This window comes from Dendrobates tinctorius, unplaced genomic scaffold, assembly GCF_039654945.1.
Source record: "Dendrobates tinctorius isolate UK_male_01 unplaced genomic scaffold, ASM3965494v1 ptg000003l, whole genome shotgun sequence".
Lineage (NCBI taxonomy): Eukaryota > Metazoa > Chordata > Amphibia > Anura > Dendrobatidae > Dendrobates > Dendrobates tinctorius.
The window spans coordinates 85298452-85323282 of NW_027361671.1; the positions used below are offsets into that span (position 1 = coordinate 85298452).

At 44.1% G+C, this 24831-nt stretch overlaps 1 protein-coding gene across 1 annotated transcript in view; it reads right to left on the reverse strand.

Moving 5' to 3' along the window:
* The window catches only part of OSBP2 (oxysterol binding protein 2), a 313014-nt gene that overhangs the window by 118138 nt on the left and 170045 nt on the right, over positions 1-24831 (reverse strand). Inside the window, exon 3 of the mRNA XM_073558063.1 lies at positions 14949-15199. Within this exon, the coding sequence (XP_073414164.1) occupies positions 14949-15199 (251 nt within the window). The remainder of the gene's footprint in view (positions 1-14948; positions 15200-24831) is intronic.

Consider the following 24831-nt stretch of genomic DNA (forward strand, 5'->3'; position numbering starts at 1 on the left):
GTGCTGCAGATGTGAAGACACGAAAGCTCCTCACAATGCATGAAGGTCTCCGCCCTAAGTCTAGCACCTAAAGATTGTATACCAACAGAAAAAGGAAGGTGGTCCAGGTACCACCGACAGATAATGGAAGTGGTTGACATGGAGAAATCCTACCAATGGCTGGAGAGAGCTGGACTCTGAGACAGCACAGAGGCACTAATCATAGCAGCACAAGAGCGAGTGGGTCACCCTCCCAGGGCTGTGGGGTACTCGGTACCGGGCCGGTCTCTCAGAGGGGAATGTCACAGCAGCGGTGACCCGGTCCGTGGCCCTGGGCGCCCATGTAAAAGGGGTAGAGTGGTGAAATAAAGTTTATGAGTGATTGAGTCGTGACGTCACCTGTGGTGTTCGGCAATGAAGATGTTGAGCCAAAGCTGCCGACAGATCCTCTGGGACAGATGGTGTGGTGCAGCAATGATGTTATAGCCCTCCACAGGCAGGGCTGTAGTCCCAGGGCAGAGTAGGTGAAGTGACACTTAGATGATGTAGTGTCGGGCGCAGGGGATGTAGCAGTGCTGGGCAGGTTGACGCAGGAATAAGTGGAGGATACTGGGGCATATAGTTCCAAAGCTTTACTCACAGTCTGTTGTGGCACCAGAGCCCGCATCCATGCCGTGTCCTCCGGGTCAGGAGCTCAGCCAACTTCCAGGCAAGATGAAGTACTCCTTTCCAACACTCTGCCAACTTATGTGCCTTTTCTGAACGTCTCCCTCTTAGCGCCTTTAGTGAAGTACTCACAGTACTGAGTTACACTGGAGTTCCTCCTGTCAGATGTTCCTATGAACTCTACTTGTACGGCAGACAGCTGTACCCTGCTTCGGGGACTCCTTGCTACTAAGTCCCGGCTCACTATCGTTGCTGTTGTTCCCCCCAACTCTGGTGTGGGAATATAGCGGTGACAACTTCTATTCCTCCGGTGTCTGCTGCAGGACCATTAGTGTCCATACAACCTCGGGGACCGGATCCCGGCCTTGCGCTTAGAACTTGGGAAGGGTTCTCCTCTAACCCTGATCCTTGGTTCTCTTCTTCTCCTCACGTTCCGTACTAATTCTTTCCTTCTTATGGAGAGTCAGGCTTTCTATTAATGTTCCTTTCCTGTGCCAGCGGACCCAGATCACTGAGGTCGGCTGCAGCACTTCCTTCATCCATCCCACTCAGGATCTCCTTTCACAGACTGACCTCGTCAGACTCCTGTGACTAACTGCCTAAATCCTATCCTCTTCCCGCTCTTTTGAGTGCAAAACTAAACTCCATCCGCCTCCCAGCACGCTTCGTGTTCCAAGCAGGGAGCCACCAAAGGGTGCTTTGCTACACTACTATGTTGTGTGGGATGCAGGTGTTGGCGTGTGGTCAGGTGTCTCCACCTTACCTGAATGGTGGGGTACCACACTACAGGAGGAGGTGCAGTACCTCTGTGGCGACTGAACCCTCAGGGGCGCCACACAAGCACTAAGTACCAGATCCATAGAATCTGGAATCTACCACACAATACAAGACCCAAGGTGCAGACTATGCAAAGAAACCTCAGAAACCGTCCAACACATAGTGTCAAGATGCAAAATGCAAGCAGGAACAGCGTATACCTATTGCCACAACAAAGTAGCGGGAATTGTATACAGGAACATCTGCACAGCATATGTGCTAAGTCCTCCTAAGTCCAGGTGGGAGACCCCAGAGAAAGTGGTGGAGAATGAAAGGGCTAAAAGCTTGGGGGACTTCAAGATCCAGGCGGATAAACAGGTGTTGGCTAACCAACCAGACATTGTGATAGTACACAAGGATCAAAAGACAGCACTGATAATAGATGTGGCAGTGCCAAGCAACAGCAGAAAGAAGGAATATGAGAAGCTCGAGAAATACCAGGGCCTCAAAGGAGAACTAGAGAAGATGTGGAAGGTGAAGGCAACAGTGATTCCAATGGTGATAGGAGCACTTGGAGCAGTGACCCCTAAGTTGTAAGAATGGCTACAATAGATCCCAGGAGCAACATCTGAGCTCTCTGTCCAGAAAAGCGCAATACTGGGAACAACTAAGATCCTGCGCAGAAACCTCAAACTCCTAGGCCTCTGGTAGAGGACCCAAGAATGAGAGAGGCCAACAAAGACCACACCCATTGGGGGGTGAGAAGGAAGTTTGGTTTATATACAATACCAAGCTTGACGTTTAGTAATGAACAGGTGTCATCCATATACCCTCATTAATAAAACAGTACATAAAGAGCTAAATAAAGACACACACACTCACACCAGCCTATGTAGGAGCATTAACATAATTAACCTACATATGCTGTAACAAAACAGCAACTCTCAGAAATCTGCGTAAAATGCAATATCTGTTTATTTTTCAAAAAAATTTAAAAAAAAAATGCGTGGGCTCCTGCATAATTTTCATAATCAGCAGAGGGAAAGCTGAGGGCTAATGTTATATTTCTGGGAAGGAGTCAATAGCCATAAAGTTTCCCAGGCTATTAATATCAGCTCACAGATGTTTGCTTAGCCTTTACTGGCTTGTTTACAGGGGAACCCCAGAAAAAAATTGACATGGGGTCCCCCTATAAAATTAATCCAACAAAGGCTAGGCAGACAGCTGTGGGCTGATATTAATAGCCTGGGAAGGGGCCATGTATATTGGCACCCCCCCAGGCTAAAAACATCAGCTCTCAGCCACCCCAGAAATGGCACATCTTATAGATGCCCCAATTCTGGAACTTAGCCTCGCTCTTCCCATTTGCCCCGTAGCGGTAGCAAGTGGGGTTGATGTCACCTTTGTATTGTCAGGTGACATCAAGCCCACAGGTTGGTAATGGAGAGGCATCTATAAGACACCTATCGATTACTAATCCTATAGATATATGGTAAATAAACATACAGCCTGAATAAAGTCCATTATTTGAAATAATCACACAGACTCCTTTATTGAATCTAAATCGGTCATACTTACTGAACGCCTAATCCCCGACTCCTGCAAACAATCAAAAACTAATAAACCATATAATACAATCCTGTCCGATATAGTCCATTTAATACCGAATGTCCTACGGCGATCTCACATGTAGACCAGTCACATCGGAAGAACTTTGACACGCAGCAGTGCCATAAATGAGAGCACCGGAGTTGATTAGATGATGTGTTTGGTGAACTCTCACGGCGGCTCAGTGATACACTGCAGGAGCCACCTGTCAGTGTATCGCCGGCAGCCGGGTGACATCGATGTGGGACACTCAATATAAAATGGAATACGGCGGACAGGGAGAGGTCCGGCGCCTGCGCACTGCAGTATTCTGCTCTGCCCTCAACAGGGCAGAGCAGTGCGCCTGCGCCGGAGCCACGACAGGCAGCAAAGAAGAGAATGGCATCGTATGAAGGTGGAAGGCACCGGACCGGACAGCGACACCCATCGGACTAGACCGCCCCTCGGGTGAGTATAATCTAACGTGTTTTTCTTATCTTTCAGGTTACATTGGGGGCTTATCTACAGCATTCTGTAATGCTGTAGATAAGCCCCTGATGGCGATGCCAGCTCCTCATAGTCAAAAAAAGGGTGACAGATTCCCTTTAAAGGATGTACGGTCTAAAACTACAAGTCTACAGTTGTGACTGTAGACTTGTGAATCCTCACAACGCGCACACTGTACGCTGTGAGGATTCTCCAATGCCGGCAACAAGTGGTCAGGTTCCGACCAGACAGGCCACATTACAACTAGATTGTATTCGGCATCCCTCGATACACTTGCATTGAGCGAGGCCAGATACAGTCTAGTCGGCACGTGACCACATGTATGCAAATCGCATATTTGAGGTCACCACCCCTCCCCTCCCAGCACTGGCCCCGGAAAAGCATTGGTCACGATGTGAGTATTTACAAGTCTGCAGCCACAGACTGCCCGCAGACTTGCAGTTTTAGACCACTTTAAGCTGATATTCGATCGTTAAAATAAGTCAGTAGTGCTACCAAAAGTCTCAGCAGTGCCCTTATCCAAACTCGATGTTACCATTCCTTATCAAAGTTTGTCCTTACAGTCTGATACTACCAACACAGACTGATTTATATGCTATATTTTATGGCTTGTGCACTTTTTAAAAAGTAATGAAAAAGCAAGCAAAAAAAAAGAAAATTGTTCAGAGGAAATCTGTAAAACGTCCACTTTTAGGGCACGTAAACTTTAAATCTCCTTACATGGATCTAAAGAGGATAAAACACTCTAATTCCTCTAAATAGGATCACTCAAACTGCATGGATTTTTATGGTAGGATAAATATAAATGGGTTTTACATACTTTAAATGATTTCTAAAGCATGCAGAATGAAGCCCAAAGAAGACTATGCTGTATAGCATTGGTGCAAACATACTGTGTCCATATAGAGGAGCTCAGAGCAGCCCCCTATTGGATTTCATTTATGCATTAGCTGCTATATACAGAAGCATAACATGAAGCTCGGCTCCAGGGCCCAATGCAAAATATGTGACATGGACTCTACCTGCCATGTAAAATACTGATACAGGAAAGAAATATATCTTTGTACCGTGTTAGCCAGTAGATAATAAAATATTAAGATTTGAGAGTCCTCAGACCATTTTTCTATGTAAAATATTAGTATTTTCTGCCTTAACAAAATGGTTTATGTTTCCCAAGGTACCAGGGCCTAGATGAAAACTGTTACAGCCGAATCACTTGATAGGATGGATGATGATGGCTTAAAGGTTTGCGTGTTAATGTTATTTTTTCATATATATACTTTGTTTGTATTACCAGACAATTTTGTAAAAGTCATTTCTAACTGTCCGATCTGCGTACGGACAATTGATTATATCACACAGTCTGACTTGTTACTTTATTATCTGAAAATGCTAATAAAAATGATGTTATAAAAAGAAAAAGACTGTTACCCCTGTGGCCCCTATAGTTATACCCCTGCTTGTATATCAGCTCTGTATGAAACCCCATCGCCCTGAGAGACAACAACATGTGAAAGACTTTACACTCTGAATTCACAGAACATGGACCGAGGGTGCACATATAAAGGAGTCGGATGCTGACTGTGAGGTGCACATGGTGGCTTTGCGAGAAGGAGTTGTCAGGTGTAGATTAAGGCCGAGTTCAGATTACAGTACTAAAAATCGGGCCTGTCACATCTGCAAATTGTGGACATGACTGTATAGCCTTGCGCGCAGGACCGCATTTTCAGTGTAGCAACTGTCCGCTTTTTACATGCACTAGTCAGTTCCATAAACAAGACCAAGCTTCAATTTTTTCCACTATTGACTATAACGGGTGAGTGTGCTCTCCGTGTGCGGTCTGTGACACACATACACTGCACACGTTTGAATGTGCGCTTGTCTGAATGAGCCCTAAAGGCCAGGCTTAACTATAATGGGGGAAGTAGTGTATGTTTTACGATTAGTGGATATTGGAGATTGAGTTGGCCTCTGAATTAGGTAAGTGAGTGGGAATGCGTGTAGACCGGTGTCCGGAAGTGGTGTGCCTGCTGAGGATTGGCAGTGGGCTCCTTAAGAAGAACTGTGGAAAGATTCACCCAGTGTGTTTGGACAAGTCTCTAGTAGAGAGAGATGGCTTCATTACTCAAAGCCTGGTTGACATGGAGGCAGGCAGTGAGCTAAATACAGTGCAGGAGGGTGGTTTGCGGTGCTTCTCTGTTTTACCTATAATGAACCATTTTCCTGTTGGAAGATCCCAGACTGTATTTACGTTAGACCTAGAATTAAATTTAACCTTGCTTAAAGATACAAGACTGCACTCCAGTCATTAACTGGAAGTCACCAGTTTCCTGTACAGTCACTGTTCACATATGTATCCGAATACCATGTTCTGCTTCATCTGTGCTACCTGCTCTACTTGTTCATCTGCTCTCCTGCATACCCAACTGTCCTGATTCTCACTGATCCACCTGTGGTCTGGAAAGTCCCACTCCGCTGCAACATCATATCCAGTCCGCATTGTTCATCCAGACCTACCATGGCTTAGAGAATCCACTACATTAATTGATCCCTTAAAGGGGTTTTCACATGAACAAAGCATATTTTAATCAACAGATCTTGGAATAAAAATAAATTCCACAATAGGATGTGTTTAAAAAATGTTCCTGTGCCGAGATAATCTTATTAATGTCCCCTCCTATGTACTGTGTAATGGCTGCACCTGACCGTACAGGAACATGGTCTGATCATATCACAGCTCCTGAGCAGAGGAGGACGCAAAAGAGAGTATACAGACAGGACAGTTTGGGGTGAAACTGTGTGTTGTGCTTCTTAAAGTGACCATAATCATTAAGCTTCCAGCGCCACCATAAGTGAAGAAAAGAAAACTACAATTAACAGGCTTGAACTAAATTGGTCTCGGATTGTCTTCTCTTAAAAGGGAACCATTCAAGGATAAGCCCATGTTACATATGTGCTGAGCAGAGAGGTGCAAGACCTGGATCCGGTGCAGCCATCGTAAACACCCACTTTTCTAAATGCTGAAGACTCTGGTAAAAGCAGCTCTGCCCATTTTCTTTTTGACCCGATGCACAAATATTGAGATCCATTTGATTAAATAAGAATGACAATGTGTATCTCTGAAATGTAATATCGGTACATACATTATTATAATTCTATCCTAGACCAGATAGTCTTGTCAGCAGGTTTATGGTTCACAGAATTTTAGTTTAATTATTTTTCATCTTGTAGAAAAATGATAATCAGCACCAGATGCGATAAACAGAACAATCCCCATGCACAGCAGCTGTTGTACGAGTCTCATTAACGGCAGTCTTGTCAACTAATTATTTCATATGAATCATACAACAGGCACAGGTAGGCACAGAACAATGTCCGCCGGGTTACAAGACAATGAATACATGATATCCATTACACTTGACACATATGCCAAGGATAGCTTATAAAACTGTGCCGGAAAAATGCCATATTGGAACCATAGTCTACTACACTTTCCAGTATAGGGGACCAATCTGGTATTCTCAATCTCCGTAGTCTGCATTCTATTATGGGCATGTTCAGACAGGACCTGTCCATTATAAAATCCACAGGGAATAAACAGTGGCAAAATCCTTGCCAAATAGTGCAGATTTTACCATCAATACCACTATGGGCTTACCACAACTTTCAGTTCCAGATTGCAGTGTAAGGGCTCATTCTCATCAGAGTACTAATCAAACAAGTAAAATCCCTAAAAAAAAAAAAAATGGAATTGCACTCTGACTAATGTTATTCAATGATTATGTGCTGTTTTACAATTTTTTTCTGATCTGGAATTTGAATGAGAAAAAAAAAATTGCAGCGTGCTGTTAGTGTCCACGTATATTGGATGAGACTCGCCAATGCAAGTCAATGGGTGCAAAAGAAAAAAAAAAGCTGCACGGCACATGGACCATGCATGTGCCATCCCATTTTTAAGCACACATCTCAAATCAAACCTGACATTTTAGCAGCCAAGTACAGAACTCACAGCCTGACCAGTCAGGATAGATAAATAGAAATATGTCAGTGAGATATATAATTAGTGCTGTGCATATGCAGTTTTCTGTACTTACATTTAGGTAATAAAGAAATAAATACCTAAAAAAAAATGTTGTGGGGTCCCCTTATTTCTAATAACCAGCTATGGGAAAGCAGACAGCTGTGACCTTATATTAATAGACTGGGAAGGTCCATGGTTATTGCCCCCTTCCCAGACTAATAAGACAAGCTCACAGCTGTTTGCTTTCCCTTAGCTGGTTATTAAAAATAGGGGGACCTCACACGATTTTTTTTTAACATTTATTCCTAAAAAGCAGTCAGATAAGCTCCACAGACCTCATTAAGTATCTGATTTCTATCCATCTCTCTCTGTCTCTATCTATGTCTGTATATAAGATTGCTTTATTAGTTAGAAAACTAGCTTTAAATCACATAGATATTACGGTATGTAAAAGATGATGTTAAAAACGCATTGCATACTGATGCTAGCTGAGAAAAATCGCATTGTACTCGCATGACACACTCATCCTACTGTTCTGGATCAACATTGGACTGATTTTTTTTCCACAGATGAGAGCAAAAATTAACGTTGCCAATGTGAAATCACCAGCGCCAGTCAAGTTAGGCCTCTTTCACACTTCAGTTATTTGCATCAGTTAAAATCCGCCAAAAAGGCAGACTAGCGGATCCGTTCTCAACTGATGTGAACGGATGGCACAGGATCCGTTTTTAGACGGATCCTGAAAATGAGGAAATTTAAAGGAACCGCTGGCCGGGAAGGAGAAGGAGAAGGAGAAGGAGAGAGAAGGAGAGAGAGAGAGAGAGAGAACGTTGCAAGCTCCGTTTGAAAATCTTTGAGGATGTGGTCGGACACTAACATTGTGGCGGATCCTCAAAAAAACGGATGCAACGAACGGCAATCAGTCAGGATCCGCCAATAATGAAAGTCAATGGGGAAAAAAACGGATCCGCAAAGAAAAATGGCGGATCCGTTTTTTTTCAAAATTGGCGGATCTTGACTGATTGTCAAAAACGGAAGTGTGAAAGAGGCCTTATGCTTCTGTTTTTCTCTGCATAGTGTGGATAAGATTTTGTACAATTGTATCCGCAGTGCTGCTGCAATATGCTGTGGATTCTGCATCTGGAATAGGACAGTGAGTCCTCTGCGTATACATCCCATGTGATTATATCCTACATCTTCTCTATTACTGTAACCAGCAATTATATAACCTTGGATAATATTATAATTTTATAATGTATAATCAACATAAACTAATTCAGTTAAATGTAGATTTTCCTCAAAATGTGTTTGGGGTTTACGTTCCTTACATGTTTTTACCCTGAAAGACAAGTTATGCTCTGTAAAAGCTTTATGTGAGAGTGATGTCTTACTGTAAATGCTATTCATATAATTATCCGGAAGCACCTGAGGTCCTGCCATTGCACGCTTATTACAGTCATGTAACCAGGAGCTGGAACAGCATCAGGTGCCACAACCCAACTGTGACAAATCTGCCCAATTAGTAGGGGAATGCCAGTCACGTTACCCTGGTGGACGCAGCTGTAGTCTTACACTTCTGTCTTTATAACACATGTATCAGCAGACAATGAATACTCTGCAAACTTCCATCTTAACCAATTAACCTTGAGCATAGAGAAATGATTTGTAAACTGCATAAGGCAGGGTCTTCACCTAAATTCTAAAATGTATCATTCAGACACCAAGGGGCAGAAGCCCTCAGCGCTGATGTCCCTATACTGCTTTGCTCACACTTGAGGATAAACGGAGCTCTACTGCCACTTAGGGCTAATTCATATAACCAAATTTTTGGTCTGAGTGTTGTCCGTGAAAACCCCCCCAGACATTTACAGTTCCCTATGTAACAGAATTACAATGTATCCGCAAAAATCAGATGCTATACTGTGGCTCCATATGGCATCCTATTTTTGTCATGCACCTATAGACTTGAACCGTCGAGTCACATTCGATAATTTTTGTTACAGACAGTACTCGGACAGAAAATACGGTTGTGTGTTCTCCGAGTCTGAGAAACACTACTAAATAGGGGCTACAAATATTTAAAACATCAGTTGCCCCTTTTAAAAACATCACTAGTAATCTTCACTTTCTAAAGTGATCTTATCTAAACTAAAGGTCTCCGTACACATAAAAGTCAATGAAAAGAGACGATTTCAACAATAATGAACAATTGTGGGCTTCCTTGGCAAATCGATTGTTCGTTTAGATCAACGGCCGACGTACGAATGTGAATTATCGTTTAAAAGGCCAATCAGGTAAAAATCCAACATGGGCAACGTAATCTGAAGTGTTTTGGGTTTCTTTTGCTTGTCTGACTTATGTGTCACAACTCTGTTGTCGCGTGTCCCAGGACCAGGGGCTCCTTACTTGTCCCTAAAACTAGGGTCGTCCTAGCTCGCCCTGTTCCCCAAATTACTTCTCATGGTGAAGAGGCTGGGGCCACGTACCTTGCTGTAGCTTCTGAATCCGCCATCAGTCTGTACCCTTCCCCCACCCAGGCAAGAAGGGAGTAGTAGTGTACAGTAATACAACAACCAGACTAACAAGTTAATGCGAATAAGGATAAAGGAAAATAACAATCATACAAATATACATACATAAACAACAAAGGTAAAACACCAGGGAGTGGAGGATGGGGTTAAACCAAAGTAGCAGAAGAAAGTGAATTATCACACACTGAAAACCTGGCAACAGTCACAGATAAATCCACCAAACGCCTTCTCCAATAATACCCAACAACCTCCAGCCATGCAAGCAAAAGCTATCTGTGACAATGAGTGCCCAGATTATATAGTAGATGGGAGTGGCTAATAGTGCACAGCTGAGAGCCTTAATGCAGGAAAGCTTCCAGGAGCTCTCAACTTAGCAGATTAACCCCTGCACTGCTAAGATAAATTTACACTGTTTAATATGAAGGTGAAGTGCTTCTAATTAGTAGGAGAAATCAGATGCTGCTGTCTTCTGGCTCCTCTCTGTTGAGGTAAACTCGTGACATTATCTTTGATCGTTCATCATTCCAAACTTGTCTCATGTGTATGGGGACCTTAAATTAAACTAATCTTAACTAATATAAACTTTGAATGCTTTGAAAAGTTTTAGTAAGCAACAGTTTATATATATATAAACTTTATTTCCACAGTGTGCAAGCAATTTAAATTTTTATTCTAGCGACCATGGCCTTGTCTCTTTTCCTCTTCCATATCGTTACTGCAATAATGTCTCTCTTTTATTATATTTTTTATAACATGGAATTAGATCATGTATTTATATTGTCTCGTCTAGTCTGGATAAGAGAAAATAAAGGATAAATTATATGCACTTATATACAGTGGCCCCTAAAGTTATAATACTAACTTCAACCAAGATAAAAATCCCGATCTATGCTGAGGACAGGAGCTTTTCAAGGTTCTTCACAGTACAAAGAGTTATCTGGTCTACAAAGGCGCCAATTATCTTGGCATACGTTCAGAACAGTACAGATGTCATACCGTGCTGTTCTGAAGCCAGGTATTCCATTGAAATCATTATTATACAATTTTAAGTATATAACTGGTTAAGGCTATATTAGTAGAGGATAGAAATGTTACTTTTTACTCTCTCTCTAATTTCAATAAATGTTTTTGTTATCAGGAGAAATCAGTCAGTTTCCCTTAATGTGTTTTTTCTCTACATCCACGGAGCTGCTGAGCTCAGTGATTGTCTGCAGTGGTCATGTGTGCTGTTGATGTGTCATCTCCACTGTAGCTGGTAAACAATCACTGAGGCAGAGGCATAGACACAAAGCTGGACCTGGGGAGGGTAAATACCAACTGATTTTATACATGTAGTGAGGCCACTCCATGCACAGTGACACGGCTGAGCAGTAGCTATTATATTCCATAGGCCTAATAAATATATATATATAAATAATCAGATTACACCACAAGCCATTGGGATAGATATAGCACGGGCTGCTGATCCAAAACAATACGCTCTGCAGATTATATAAATTATTACTTACCGTACTTGTTTCTTACTTCTCTCCCATTTCTCTTTTTCACCATCTCTGTGTTTGTCTCATATCTTGCTTTCCATCTATTCATTAACTCTAAAGTCTAAAGTATTATAATGTATGTTTCAGCTCCACTATTCACCAACACATGGAAATCTGCACCCACAAACAACCGCCCCTTTCCTAACTAGCATAGTATATATGTTACACCATTTCCTAAACTGTGAAATACTATTAAGGAACCTCAAGTTCTACATCTGCAGCAGAAAGTACATCCTACGACTGAATTCACATGGGTGTAGAAAAAAAAACTGTCCAGAAAAAAAACAAATGCCTTTTTTTTTTATCTGTATGCCATCAATATGGCATCTGTTTTTATACAGTACATCAGCAGATAAATTACAAAATAAAAGCAGTTTCCGAGGGACAGGATTGCAATGTATCCGGAAAAATTAGATGCTTTACAGCTGATCCATAGGTGATCCTATTTTTTTGAGACCCTAATAGATGAGTTGCATCCGATATACAGCAGAGACGAGTGCATGCAATGTTCACACTGTCACTATTCACCTGTGTTCCCATGTGGGTGGTCATGTGACTGAATCTACGGTATATGGTCAGGTAACTGCCCATTCGCATGGGGAATCGTGACAGCTTGCACATCGCACACTGTCCCAATTCAGCAGTCTGCAGTCACATAGAGTCACTGCAGACTTTTCATTTCAGCCTGGACAACTCCTACAATGCTCCAATTCAACTAAAAGAAAATAAAAAAATCTTTGCAAACAGCCATTAGTTTGTGGATAGAGATGCTATACAGACATGTGCAGTCTGATCTTACAGTGATTTATTATGGCCCTCTCACACTATGCTCTTTCCCGCATTCAGTGGCCCCTTCTGCTGTCTTGGTGTCTGCCTCCGATAGGGATGTATGGCCTAAATTATTTACAACAGAGCACACTGTAATCACTATATTCAAAGGCCCCGTCAACGCACACGTCCCAAACCTGTTTTGCGGTGGGTCTGGACAAAAGCCCCAATGGGGCCACTTTTTTTTTTCTTTAGATAGAACGCAGTGTGAAAGGGCCCAAACTCCACTCCCTGATCCTAGTAAAGGGGTTGTCTCAAGATACAGCTTCAAGTGCTCATCGCTCCCGAACCCCAGCTTCCTGTTTTGCCTGAAGATGGTCTTGTCTGAAGCGGGCGCTCTCCCATGTGACCATCACAGACAACTTTCCCTCTGCAGCGTAGGGGAAGTATAGATGGGCTGAAGCCGGACAGATCAGTAACCCACCCTGCCACAAATTGGTCCGAGCAGGTTCTAAAGCATAGATCCTTTGTAAGCCACGTGCTTCTTGCCGAGGTAACTGGCCACGCAATAATGTAAAGTTACAACTCCCAAATTTCCAAGCACTTTGCAATTTTACTCAATTTGCGATGAAGGTCCTAAAAAATTCTGGTGCAAGCAATTACCTTCATAAGTCACATGGTTAGCGAAAGGAAGTCCACCCATGTGCAGTCTACAGTAAGTGTCCCCTTGGTCTGTTAGTATACACACCTTTTCTGAAAGGCCACAGAGGCTGCAACATCATTAAGCAAGAGGCACCACTAACCAAACAACACCATGAAGACCAAAGAGATCTCCAAACAAGTCAGGGACAAAGTTGTTGAGAAGTACAAGTCGGGGTTGGGTTATAACAAATATCCCAATCTCTGATGATCCCCCGAAGGAGCAATCAAATCCACTATCATCAAAAGGAAAGAACATAACAATAAACCGGCCAAGAAAGAGCATTAATCAGAGAGACAACAAAGAGACAAAAGGTAACAAAGATTGTAAGGTTTGTTTTGAGTTTGCCAAAAAGACATGTGGGAGACTCCCTAAATGTATGGTGGAAGGTGCTGTGGTCAGATGACAAAATTACACTTTGTGGCTACCAAGTTAAATGGTGTGTCTGGTGCCAAACCAACACAGCTCATCACCCAAAAACATCATCCCCACAGTGAAACATAGTGGTGGCAGCATCACGCTGTAGGGAGGTTTTTCGGCAGAAGGGACAAGGAAAATTGTTCGAGTAGAAGGGAGGATGGATGGTACGAAATATACAGGGATATTCTTGAGCAAAACCTGTTTCAGTCTGTCAGTGAATTGAGACTAGAATGGAGATTCACCTTCCAAAAAGACAATGACCCAAACCATACTGCTAAAGCAACACTCGAGTGGTTTAAGGGGAAACGTGTAAATGTTTTGGCATGATTTAATCAAAGCCAAGATCTTAATCCAATTGAGAATCTGTGGTCAGAGTTGAAGATTGCTGTTCACCAGAGGAAACCTTCTAACTTGAAGGCGCTGAAGATGTTTTGCTTTGAGGAATGGGTAATCCCAGCAGTAAGGGTATGTTTCCACAGTCAGGAAACGCTGCGTGTTTGACGCTGCGTACAGCTGCAGCATCAAACACGCAGCGACCAGATGTTACAGCATAGTGGAGTGGATTTCATGAAATCCAGTCTCCACTATGCATTAAAAGACGCAGTCGGCAGACCCCTGTAAACGGACATGAGGCGCGTCTTTTCAGAGCGCGGCATGTCTGTTTACAATGCGGTGACGCTCCGTCGCCGCACCATAAATTTACCATAGACTCAATCAAAGACACCATAGACATACAAAGATGACATTAACCCCTTATTTCCCCCATATGCCACCACTACACGGCAGTGGGAAGAGAGAGGCCAAGTGCCAGAATTGGCGCATCTTACAGATGCAACATTTTTGGGGCGGCTGTGTGCTGGTGTTTGTAGCCGGGGGGGGGCCATATCCATGGCCCCTTCCTAGGCTATGAATGTCAGCCCGCAGCTGTCTGCATAGCCTTTCTAGCTATTTATTATAGGGGGACCCCATGTCATTTTTTTGGGGGGAGGGGGTCCCCCTATTTTAATAGCCAGTAAAGGCTATGCAGACAGCAGCGGGCTGATATTCATAGCCTGGGAAGATCCATGGGTATTAACCCCTTCCCAGGCTATAAACATCGGCCCCCAGTCGCTGGCTTTCCCTCTGTAAAGTTCAGAGACTTAGTTAAAGAGACTTGCAGCTGTAATTGCTGCAAAAAGAGGCTCTACAAAGTACTGACTTTAGGGGGATGATTAGTTATTCATACTGAAGTTTTCACTAATTTTGTCCTATTTGTTGTTCGCTTCAGAAAAAAAATAGAAAACTAAATGTTCACAGTTGTAGGCATGTTCTTTAGATGAACTGATGCAAAACCTCAAAAAAAAAAAAAAAAAAACAGCGAAGTTCCAGGTTGTGAGGTAGCAAAACTAGAAAAATGTCAGAGAGTGAACAAGCCACTGTACAATCAAGGGTCATACACTATTAAAACAAAACAGAGTTTATACCAGACTCACATTGATCATCGCATTTGAAGTGATCCTGAAGAGAGTGGCCCTTTCATTAACAGATTTGATCTTCTCGCTGCTTTCTGACGCCAATTTTAGGCTCTCCAGCTCACTCAGGGAGCGCTGCAGTGCTGCTCCATGCTTAGCGATCAGGTCGTTGCATGTACTGAGGTCATCTAGCTTACTGGTCAGAGACTTCAGCGAGGTGTGCAGCTCGCTCTTGTCAGACTGTGAACTTGGTTCCTCATCCCCAGAGTCATCTACAAAGAGAAAGTTCACATTTCAATCAATAGTTTGGCATTAAATGTTACAATAAGCAGCTAACATCAACCTAAGAGAGAACGCTCAAATATCAAAATGATAGAAAAGAAATCTTATTTCCGGACACATATTCAGGTCCTATTATAATCATAAGGTGCATAGTATGAAATAATTCACCCAGCATCATATACAAGACAGGTGCACCTCACTAACTTCAAGTCTGTCACCAGATTTCACAGATCTCTTAGACCTCACGAGGCTGATTTACGGTACTTACTTTAAGAATTCATGTCAGAATTACTAAATGATCCTTTTCTGAAAATTTCTGTAGCTTAACACATAAAAGTTAATTTTAAGATCAGGTGGGAAAACTTTCAGCAAAGACTGTAACTACATTCATACATTTATTTACAAAAAATTACACCTCATTCGGTTTAAGAGATGTATTTAAAGTGGTAGTCCACATCTGGGATATGTATGGCATATCGACAGGATTGTCCCATCAGGGGCATATGGATAGGGTTGTCCCATTAGGGACATTTATGGCATATCCACAGGGTTGACCCATCAGGGACATTTATGGCATATCCACAGGGTTGACCCATTGGGGACATTTATGGCATATCCACAGGGTTGACCCATTAGGGACATTTATGGCATATCTACAGGGTTGACCCATCAGGGACATTTATGGCATATCCACAGGGTTGACCCATCAGGGACATTTATGGCATATCCACAGGGTTGACCCATCAGGGACATTTATGGCATATCCACAGGGTTGACCCATTGGGGACATTTATGGCATATCTACAGGGCTGACCCATTAGGGACATTTATGGCATATCTACAGGGTTGACCCATCAGGGACATTTATGGCATATCCACAGGGTTGACCCATTAGGGACATTTATGGCATATCCACAGGGTTCACCCATCAGGGACATTTATGGCATATCCACAGGATTGTCCCATCAGGGACATTTATGGCATATCCACAGGGTTGACCCATTAGGGAGATTTATGGCATATCCACAGGGTTGACCCATTAGGGAGATTTATGGCATATCCACAGGGTTGACCTATCAGGGAGCACTGCTGTTGCGGATGGGCAATGTTACAGGGACTGCAGCACCACCTCAGCATTTGCACCTCTTTCATTTTCAGCATTCATAGGGGACCCAAAGTTCGGACCACCATGGATCATAAAGTGATGGCGTATCCTACCGGTATAACATGACTTTATATCATGCAAAAACACTTTTTATTCTTTGTGGGCCATTGTTCCTATTTCAAATAGTCAACAAAAGACTCATTACAATTTATTACACTCTTCACAGAAGACGGAGGACGAACGAGGCAACAGATCGAAGTCACACAATAGTTGCACTATGTGACTGGAGTTTTAATGGCTCAGTATGGTTCAAGGAGCTTTATCCTTAGTCCCATTCTTCACAGCTCGGTTTTATTACATTTTTTTATAGTGTACAAGAAATTGTGCAAAGTATAAAAATAAAACCTGTTTAGGACTTTTAAACCAAACGGTATTACTTCCCATTAATTACCGCTTATCTGTACACCCTACAGTGTAAAGATCTTTTTACAGAGGAAGGACACAATATCTAAAAACGTCACCCTGTTGATAAATGACTTTCTGTAGGCTTTACACTGGTGAAATGGGTATAAAAGCAATTATTGCGAGTCCTTCTATATAATCTCTGTGTATTTATTATTCATGTTCAGTGGTTCCGCACTTCCAGCAGTAGCATGGTTCATATAACAAAAGCATTGGGTTTTTTCTAATTGTTTTTTGGTCTCGTAAATCCCTGGTTTCACTGTGATACTTCCAAGAAAAGGACAAAACCCTAGCGATCATCCTCAGTATGCCTGGCTGTGAGCGGCTGCCAATGTCCCGCCATGCATAAAAAGCCTTATGTTTAGTGGCATAGATACTGAGAATAGTGACAGTCAGACTCTAGGACAGCAGAATTAATGAATTCCCCAAACAGCAAACAAAGCGCTTTTTCCACCTCAAACCATTTTGCATGCAGACCAGCCCTAATGAAGCTTTAAAGTGTTTACTCTCAGAAAGCCACGAAATGCTGACTCGGCTAATGCTTAGGATGCAATACATTGTTCCGTCCCTCCATTAATCTCCAGTACAGATCCCGCTACACAGATTAAAAGCTGATAAAATGAGGCCTGCGGCACTGGAAAGACGGCCATTGGTTGGCGAATATGTTACACTCCTGTATTTCTGTGAATAAAACAAGGTGCAATCAGAGAACAGCAATGCTCCCATAAAGACAAAACTCATTCACTCACAGTCAAGATGGACTTTGAAAAAAAAATATATAAAAAAAATTATTTTATGAAAACAAGTCACTAGTGATAAGTGAACATGCTCAGAAAAGGCGCTATCTGAGCATGCTCGTGTGCTAACGGAGTGTCTTCCGCGTGCTCAAAAAATATTCTCGAGGCCCCTCACATGTCTCGTAGCTGTTCGACAGGTGCAACACATGCATGGATTGTCTAACAAACAGGAAACCCCTGCATGTGTTGCTGTCAAACAGCAGCGGAACTAGAACATATTTTTCGAGCATGTTGAAGACAATCGATTAGCACATGAGCATGCTCACATAACACACGAGCATGCTCACATAACACCTTATCAGAGCACGTTCGCTCATCAATACATGTTACATATTTTAGGACTCTTCATAACCCAAATTAGTCTGGTACTCCTCATTTTTTCAAACCGTTCCAAATATATACTGACAGAAATGTTCCCATCACACGGACACTATCGAGATGATCACACAATGCAAAAATACCTCCTCAAACATAACTCAGCTTCCTACGGCTAGTTTCACACTAGTGTTTTTTAGTGCTGTGCTTCGTGCGCAATAGAATCGCATGCAAAAAACGCATCATGGGTTTTGCATGCGTTTGCTTTTTTTAGGCGCATGTGTTTTAAGCAGTTTCTAGCCATGCTAACTCTTAAAACGCATGCGATTTTAAACGCAGGCGTGTGCATGTCCATGCGCACGCCTGCGTTCCCATAGGCTGTAACGTGTTATTTTGCAGCATTCCGTGTGCAAGCATGCGCATGTGTTTTTTTGAGACAGGTCGGACAGACCAAACATGCAACAGGTTGTGTCCGGCGCGCCTAGGCGCACACTACAAAAAAAACGCATGCGCACGAAAACGCATACGATCGCGTGCATACGCTAGACCGTGCGCCCCCATATTAACGATAGGGGCGCAGGACGCATGCGCATGGATGCGCACGAAGCGCTGCGCTAAAAAACGCTAGTGTGAAACCAGCCTAAGTCATTGGATTAAATGTGGGTGGCAAATTTTTGCATGTAAATAGATTTTTCAGGGGCATTCTGGGTTGAACATTCAGCACTAGCAGGAATGGTCTCCTGACAATACGCAGGTGGTACATTGTATCTCTGCTTGAACCTGCAGCGATCAGCAGCGATCCGCTGGGAAACCTGTCAGAAAGCGTTTGATTTTCCCGAAGAACCTCCACAGGGTATATTAGGTATTATATAGTGCCCATTCATTTCAATAGGTTGTCTCTCACTGTCGTCTGCATAGTGTAAAAATACACAGAAAAAGGCAACATGTTTTTGAAGCAGTTTCTGACACTTATTTATGAAGGATTTTTGAAGAAAACTGTTAGAAAAAAAAGACTATATTTACCTACAACCATAGTGGCAATTATCTGCAGGTGAGGTGAATACCATTTGGAAGAGGTTTGCAGAACAGCGGCTACAGGTAGAAAATGAAGTCATATTCTCCCTGAATCTGCTTGCTTCCGCTCATCGGTGCAGTGGGCTGTAACAGTCACCCCTCACTACACAGGGAGCATGGGGAATGAGTGCCGCACACTCACAGCATACTGAATGGTGACTGTAACCACTGCTTGCACCGCCCTGATGACTGGAAGCGAGCAGCTCCAGGGAGAATACAATGTTATTTTCTCTCTGTAGCCATTCATCCATGGTGCGGGTTCAGAACCTGTGGTGTAAAGTTATGTCAGGGTGTGCAAAGGGATTAAGAAAGCACCACTCCAGCGTTTTGTTATTTCATGGCTGGAAGTGATACCACTAATGCAAGCTCCCTGCCCTAGTATTATGCTTAACAGACCCATTTTCAGCTCTTCTGGGCGCCGCTCCATTACCATGCCGCCATCTTGTGACTGCAACGTCAGACTTAGAAGTCAGAGGTAACAGTCACAAGCTCTCAGTGTAAGTCTATGGGACTTCTGTCCTCATTCTGTCCTCATTCTGGCTCTCACAGACTTACAATGAGTTGTGACTTCCAGATCGCCCACTCGTAGAGGCCTCTAGAACCTCATGGACGGCGAACAGCAGATATGGTAAAAGACAGTCCCAGTCTCTACCGTCTTTTTCTATGGCTTTCCTCAGCATGCTCTCCAGTGTTTTATTAAACCTTTCGACGAGACCAAATGTCTGAGGATGGTGCAATGTAGTCCTCAACTGAGAGATTTGCCGGACCTTGCATAATGCCTTTATAATATTACTCATAAAAGGTGTTCCATGGTCGATCAGAATCTCCTTCGGTACACATGTCCGGGAAAATACATGGACCAATTCGCAGGATATACTCTTCTCAAAGGAGTTTCTCAGTGCAATTGCCTCAGGATAGTGTGTGACATAGTCCAGGATGATCAATATATACCGATGCCCACGAGCAGATTTAACCAGGGGACTGACCAAGTCCATAGCAATTCTCTCGAACGGCACTTCAATAATGGGCAATGGCATGAGGAGACTTTGAAAATGAGAGGTGGGGGCAGTTATCTGATACGTGGGGCAGGACCTGCAATAGTTTAATATGTCCTGGTGACACCCGGGCCAATAGAACCTCTGCACGATCCATTCCTACCTTTTTTACACTCCTAGATGTCCCCTCAATATGTGTGAATGGGCCATGTCCAACACCTTCAGTCTATAGGGGCCCAGCACTATTAACTGTTCCACCTGCTTTTCCCTCATTTTCGTGACCCAATACTACAACTCCCCACTCATCATAAAATAGGGAAACCTTGTGCCAGCCCCTGACTCCTGTGCAACCCCATTTATGATGGTGACATTATTAAAGGCTCCCTTCAGACTTAGGTCCCTATGTTGGGCAGACCCAAAAGTCTCACTAGTCACGTCTGTGAGGAACTGAAAATACTTTCCCAGCACAGATGACTAGTTACCTCAATTTATGTTGTATTTACATGCAATGACCTTATCTGGTGGGGGAATATGTGCCTTTCTTTCTCTCGGCAGGGGGGCCACTTGGGTTCATACCACTCCAGACTGGCCGGAGACTTCACTGGGTGTGAATTAAATGTACATTGGTGAAAGGGGTTGGAAGTAGAGTTGAGAGACTTGATGGGGAGTGCAGTTGTGTCTGGGGATCTGAAGCGAAAGGAGCAGAGTTAAGGCCGCTCCTGGAACCCATGAATGGACTATCGAACTTGGAACTAAGTTTTCTCGGGCTTCGGTCGTGAGATCTATATTCCCCTAGGAATTATCCCATGGACTATTTTTACTGACTTGTTGCTGATCCCGTGGACTGGGGGCATTACATTGGGGTCATCTACCTGGACTTACTGAAATGCTTGTATGGATACAAATAAAACTTGTTGCATCGTTAACCTGCCTAGGTGATTACTAACACCCACAACTCTAGATCTTCGCAACGTCTATCTCTGAAATGTCAGAATCAGGGGACACTTCCTCCTCATCCCCCACAAGGACACAAAAGGGAAATCCGTCTGCCTCAAACTCAGAACTCTTCCCCCACAGATCCCAAAATAAAAAAGGTCCCAGTCTATAATAATAGGGTGCAACAAGTCCAGAATGACGCTGACCTCATGGGACTCAGTACCGTGGGCCATTTCAATGTCCTCGCTGGCCATAGGGTTGTTAGCATCACCATGTATGCACCGAACGCTGACTTTTTTCCCCCGTGATCAGTTGGAGAGGAAGGGTGGTCCTCACAGGGGTCACCAGACTCCCGGAGTCTAGCAGTGCCGTTACCTCCAGCCCATTCGTGAACCTTCACGGGACACGCTTAAGGTCCCTCGCTGGGTGGAGAGTTCACACTGCAGGCCAGATATGCATAATAAGAACAACAGCATCCTATGCTGCAGTCCATATGCTTAGGGGTCAGGGGAGAAGGGGCGGCTATATGTCCTGGGCCGTGACACCTCCAGCAAATAACATCACCCGTAGGGACCTTGGGCACCACCTTCACTGCCCCTTTGGACCTTGTATGTGTGACGCCCCTGAGGCTCAGTCGCCACAGAGGTACTGCACCTTCTCCTAAGGTGTGGTGCCCCACCATCCAGGTAAGGTGGAGGCTCCTGACCACACTCCAACACTCGCACCCCACACAATAGAGTAGTTCAGCAAAACCACATTGCGGCTCCTTGCTTAGAGAGAAGCAGAGCACCTTTGGTGGTTCCCTGCTTGGAACACTAGACGTGCTGGGAGGTGGGTGGAGATCAGAATATATATATGAGCGGGATGGTTTAGGATTACAGGTCAGTCTGACAGGAGGTCAGTGAGAGGAAGCCACTCGGGTGGAGTGGGGATCCCTGGAAGAGGGATGGAGGAAGGAGTGCTGCAGCTGCCTCAGTGATCTGAGCCAGCTGGCACGGGAAAGGAAAGAAGGAGAAGGACGTTGAACTGAAGCCTGAGCTTCCATAGAAGGGAAAAGTCAAGTACGGAACGTAAGAATCATAGAATCGTAGAGTTGGGAGGGACCTCCTGGGCCATCTGGTCCAACCCCCTGCTCAAAGCAGGATTCGCTAAATCATCCCAGTCAGATGTCTGTCCAGCCTCTGTTTGAAGACTTCCATTGAAGGAGAACTCACCACTTCTCGTGGCAGCCTGTTCCACTCATTGATCACTCTAACTGTCAAAAAGTTTTTTCTAATATCTAATCTGTGTCTCCTCCCATTCAGTTTCATCCCATTGCTTCTAGTCTTTCCTTGTGCAAATGAGAATAAAGTTGATCCTTCTACAATGTGACAGCCCTTTAGATATTTGTAGACAGCAATTAAGTCTCCTCTCAGTCTTCTCTTTTGCAAACTAAACATTCCCAAATCCTGCAACCTTTCCTCATAAGACAGGGTTTGCAGACCGGTCACCATTCTGGTCGCTCTTTTCTGAACTTGCTCCAGTTTGTTGATGTCTTTTTTAAAATGTGGTGCCCAAAACTGGACACAATATTCCAGATGAGGTCTGACCAAAGAGGAGTAGAGGGAAATAATGACTTCACGTGATCTAGACTGTATGCTTCTGTTAATACATCCTAGAACTGCATTTGCCTTTTTTGCTGCTGCATCACACTGTTGACTCATATTCAGTCTGTGATCTATTAGTATACCCAAGTCTTTTTCACATGTGCTGTCACTTAGCCCTATTCCTCCCATTCTATATATGCTTTTTTCATTTTTATTGCCCAGATGTAGTACTTTGCATTTCTCCCTGTTAAAAACCATTCTGTTAGTTACTGCCCACTTCTCCAGTTTATTTAAATCTTTTTGAATCCTCTCTCTCTCTTCTCTAGTATTAGCTATCCCTCCTAGCTTTGTGTCATCAGCAAATTTAATCAGTTTACCCTCAATTCCTTCATCTAAATCGTTGATAAAGATGTTGAACAATACAGGGCCCAGGACAGAGCCCTGTGGTACCCAACTTGAGACATTCTTCCAACTGGATGTGCAGCCATTTACGACCACTCTTTGGGTCCGATCACTAAGCCAGCTATGAATCCACCTAACAGTTGCCTTGTCCATTCCATACTTAGTCATTTTTTCAATAAGGATTGTATGAGAGACTTTGTCAAATGCTTTGCTGAAGTCAAGATATACTATATCTACAGCATTTCCTTGATCCACCCAATCAGTGATACCGTCATAGAAGGAAATTAAGTTAGTCTGACATGACTTATTAGTTACAAACCCATGCTGACTCTGTTTGATCACTTCATTCTTATCCAGGTATTGACTTACATGTTGTTTAATAATTTGTTCAAAGATCTTTCCTGGTATAGAAGTCAGTAAAAGGGAACACAGAGGACGTGGGTTAGAGGAAGAACCCTGCCTAGAAGTTCTAAGCTCAAGGCCGGGGCCCGGTCCCCAAGGTTGTATGGACACTAATGGTTCTGCAGCAGACACCAGTGGAGTAGTGGGCTGTAAATGCACTACCTACTCCCATCTAAGACTTGAGGGCACAACAGCAACACGGATAGAGAGCCAGGACTTAGGAGTAGAGAGTCCCCGAAGCAGGCTACAGCTGTCTGCCATGCAAGTAGAGTTCTTGGGAACATCTGTCAGGAGGAACTCCAGTGTAACACAGTACTAGGAGATCTTCACACTTAAGGCGCTATTGAGGAGACGTTCAGAAAAGGCATATAAGTTGGCGGAGTGTGGAAGGGAGCATTCCATCTTGCCTGGAGGTTGACTGAGTCCCTAACCAGGAAGACACGGCACAGAAGCGGGCACTACAGACTGTGAGTAAAGCTTTGGAACTACATGCCCTGGTGTCCTCCATTCCTTCCTGCGTCCGTCCGCCTGGCACTACTACATCCCCTGCGTCGGACACTAAACCATCTAAGTGTCTCCACATCTACACTGCCCTGGGACAACAGCCCTGCCTGTGGAGGGCTATACCATCCTTGCTGCACCACACCATCTGTCCCAGAGGATCTGTCTGCAGCGTCAGCTTAACACCTCCCTTGCCGAACACCACAGGTGGTGTCACGAACTATTCATTTAATAACATTCACATCTTCCTATTACTTGGGCGCCCAGGGCCACGGTCCGGGTCACCGCCACTCTGACACATCCCACTGATACCGGCCCGGTACCGAGTACCCCACAGCCCTGAGAGGGTGACCCATATGCCTCACTCCCTTTTGGGCCTCCGCCCCCTGTTAGGACCCCCAGTATGGAGTGGGCTGCCTTCCCAAGGTATCTCATCCCCTGGTATCTCTCGACCAGTCCATCGGCATTCTGGGGATCACTCTGGGCAACCCAAGTCTGTATGGTCCTCGGCAGGTAGTGTACAAATTGATCCATCACCACCTGCTCTACCATCGGCACAGGCATAGAGGACTCTGGTTATAGCCACTTCTAGGTGCAACAGGTCAAATATTTGGGAGCGTGGTAGTTTGTCCCGGTGATACGCCCAGCAGTGAACCTGCTGGGCCTTGATAGTTATTGTCACCCTCAAGTACACGAGAATCTCTGTTTTTAGCTTGTCATACTCTTTGGCGTCATGCAAAGCTAAGTCATAGTACGCCTTCTGGGGGTTCTCCCGTCAAGTATGGCACCAGTGAATCTGCCAACTGCTCTGGTGGGAGTTTCTCCTTCTCGGCGACCCTTTCAAACACCGTCAGAATGTCCTCAACTGGGGGTTATTTTCTGCAAAGCCCATCTTACCGCCTTCAGGACGTGGGCGTCATCAGCCGGTCTTGATGTTGGGGCGCTCATCCTGCCATGGATGGCGGTTGCCAGAAGCTGCATCTGCTGCTGTTGCTCCTGCTGGCACTGCTGGTTCTGCTGTAATAACAGCCTGTTGGTCTCTTGCTG